The sequence below is a fragment of the Buceros rhinoceros genome, unplaced genomic scaffold (genome assembly GCF_000710305.1).
Source record: "Buceros rhinoceros silvestris isolate BGI_N320 unplaced genomic scaffold, ASM71030v1 scaffold15646, whole genome shotgun sequence".
NCBI classification, from domain to species: domain Eukaryota; kingdom Metazoa; phylum Chordata; class Aves; order Bucerotiformes; family Bucerotidae; genus Buceros; species Buceros rhinoceros.
The window spans coordinates 16,459-18,810 of NW_010418216.1; the positions used below are offsets into that span (position 1 = coordinate 16,459).

The 2,352-nt window shown below is 61.5% G+C and overlaps 1 protein-coding gene across 1 annotated transcript in view; it reads right to left on the reverse strand.

Moving 5' to 3' along the window:
* Window positions 1-2,347, reverse strand: part of CELSR3 (cadherin, EGF LAG seven-pass G-type receptor 3) — a gene marked incomplete at both ends in the record, with an annotated part of 18,731 nt that extends 16,384 nt beyond the window's left edge. The window contains 2 exons of the mRNA XM_010138464.1: window positions 2-2,027; window positions 2,228-2,347. Coding sequence (XP_010136766.1) covers window positions 2-2,027; window positions 2,228-2,347 — 2,146 coding nt within the window. The remainder of the gene's footprint in view (window position 1; window positions 2,028-2,227) is intronic.
* Window positions 2,348-2,352: the final 5 nt, after the last annotated feature.

Sequence of the window (2,352 nt, forward strand, 5' to 3'; positions counted from 1 at the left end):
GCAGGAAAGACAGGGGCGTTGTCGTTCACATCCTGAATGGTAACCTGGATATGGACCGGAGTTCGCTGAGGAGGGATGCCCCTGTCCACAGCGTACGCAGTCAGCTCGTAGACAGGAACGTTCTCCCGGTCCAGCCTGCGGACAGTGCGAATGATGCCCGAGGTAGGCTCTATGGTGAAGTCTCCATCACCATCCTCCCCGTTCTGGAAGGTGTACTGCACTCGCCCATTGGTGTGGGCATCCCGGTCAGTGGCAGAAATCTGGAGCACGCTGGTGAAGGGAGGTGCATCTTCAGAGATCATGCCCTGGTAATGAGGGCTGACGAACTGGGGGGCGTTGTCATTAACGTCATTCACCATGATTTCAACATAGGTGGTGTCTGCTTTCTGGGGGATCCCGTTGTCCTTGGCAGTGATAGCCAATGTATATGTGACTTGGTCCTCGTAGTCCAGTTCTGCCTGGAGAGTGATTGCCCCGGAGTCTGGATCGATGCGAAACTGAGGAACATTGTCTTCTAGGTAGTATGTGATACGGGCATTCTCCCCCACATCATCATCCGTGGCACTGATCACCACCACCGTGCTGCCCATGGGCCGGTCCTCATTGATGCTCACAGAGTAGTGGGCGCTCTGGAACACGGGCCGGTGCGTGTTGGCATCAGTGATGTTGATATGAACGTGGCAGTTGTCACGCAGGGTGCGATCGGAGGCCGTCACGGTGAGCACGTAGCGCCTCTCCTGCTTGTAGTCCAGTGGCAGAGACAGAGTGATGAGCCCCATCCCGCCCTGCGTGCTGATGGAGAAGCGGTTCCGTGTGTTGCCTCCCGTGATCTGGTAGGTGATGGCACTGTTCACGTCACGGTCAATCGCCGTGACGCTGAGGACACTGGTCCCCACGGCTGCATCCTCGTTCAGGCGGATGAAGTACTCCTTCTGGGTGAACTCCGGGCGGTTGTCGTTGACATCCATGACAGTAATGGTGACGCTGGCAGAGGCGGATAAAGATGGAGAACCATGGTCCCGAGCCTCCACCCCAAAAAAATAGTGTTCGACCGACTCCCGGTCCAAGGGCCCACTGACTGTGATCCACCCTGTAGCGCTGTTCACCACGAAGGGTGTGTCAGCCGAGATCCCTGTCAGTTTGTACTCCAGGCGTGAGTTCTCGCCGTAGTCCGCATCCACGGCCTGGATGTGGACGACAGAGTGGCCAAGGGGGGCATTCTCCAAGACAGAGATTTGGAAAGGGGTGCTGACAAAAATGGGGGCATGGTCGTTGATGTCCACGACCTGGATGCTGGCCATGCCAGTGTTGTTAGAGAGGGGAGGGCGTCCCGCGTCCTGAGCCCGGATCCTCAGGGCGTACTCCCGCTCCACCTCAAAATCCAGCGGGGCCACCACCTGTATTTCCCCAGTGACGCTGTCGATGGAGAACTGGCCCCGGCTGTTCCCACTGATGATGTTGTAGTGAACCAGCGCGTTGTTGTCCTTGTCCAGGTCCGTGGCGGTGACACGCAGGATCTCGGTGTGGGGCCGTATGTCCTCCCTCACCTGGACGATGTAGCGTTTCTCGCTGAACTGAGGGGTGTTGTCATTCTCATCAAGGACCGTGATGTAGACCTTGACCGTGGCGGAGCGGGGCCCTGGCTCTCTCCCCTGGTCGTTGGCCTCCACCACCAAGGAGTACCTCTCCATCATCTCCCTGTCCACGGGCCCGCTGGTGGTGATGAGGCCGGACCGGGGGTCGATCTCGAAGACGGCGTGGGCAGCTTGCTCGTTGACGAAGCGGTAGCGGATGTTGGCGTTGGGCGGGGAGTCGACGTCGGTGGCCCGCAGCTGCAGGATGGGGTATCCCTCCTCCACGTTCTCCCGAATGGTCTCCCGGTACTCGCCCTGCTCGAAGACGGGGTCGTGGTCGTTGCGGTCGGCCACGGCGATGGCCACCATGGTGGTGGCGGAGAGCCGGGGCGCCCCGTGGTCAGCGGCCGTCACGCGGAAGTAGTGCAGCTCCATGCTCTCGCGGTCCAGGGCCTGCGTGGTGGGGATGAGCCCGGCCCGAGGGTCGATGCTGAAGAGCTCCCCCGGTACTCGCCCTGCTCGAAGACGGGGTCGTGGTCGTTGCGGTCGGCCACGGCGATGGCCACCATGGTGGTGGCGGAGAGCCGGGGCGCCCCGTGGTCAGCGGCCGTCACGCGGAAGTAGTGCAGCTCCATGCTCTCGCGGTCCAGGGCCTGCGTGGTGGGGATGAGCCCGGCCCGAGGGTCGATGCTGAAGAGCTCCCGCGAGCGGCTGTTCATCAGGGCGTCCATGGAGTACACCAGCCGGCCCGCCTCGCCCCCGTCGGGGTCCTGGGCCG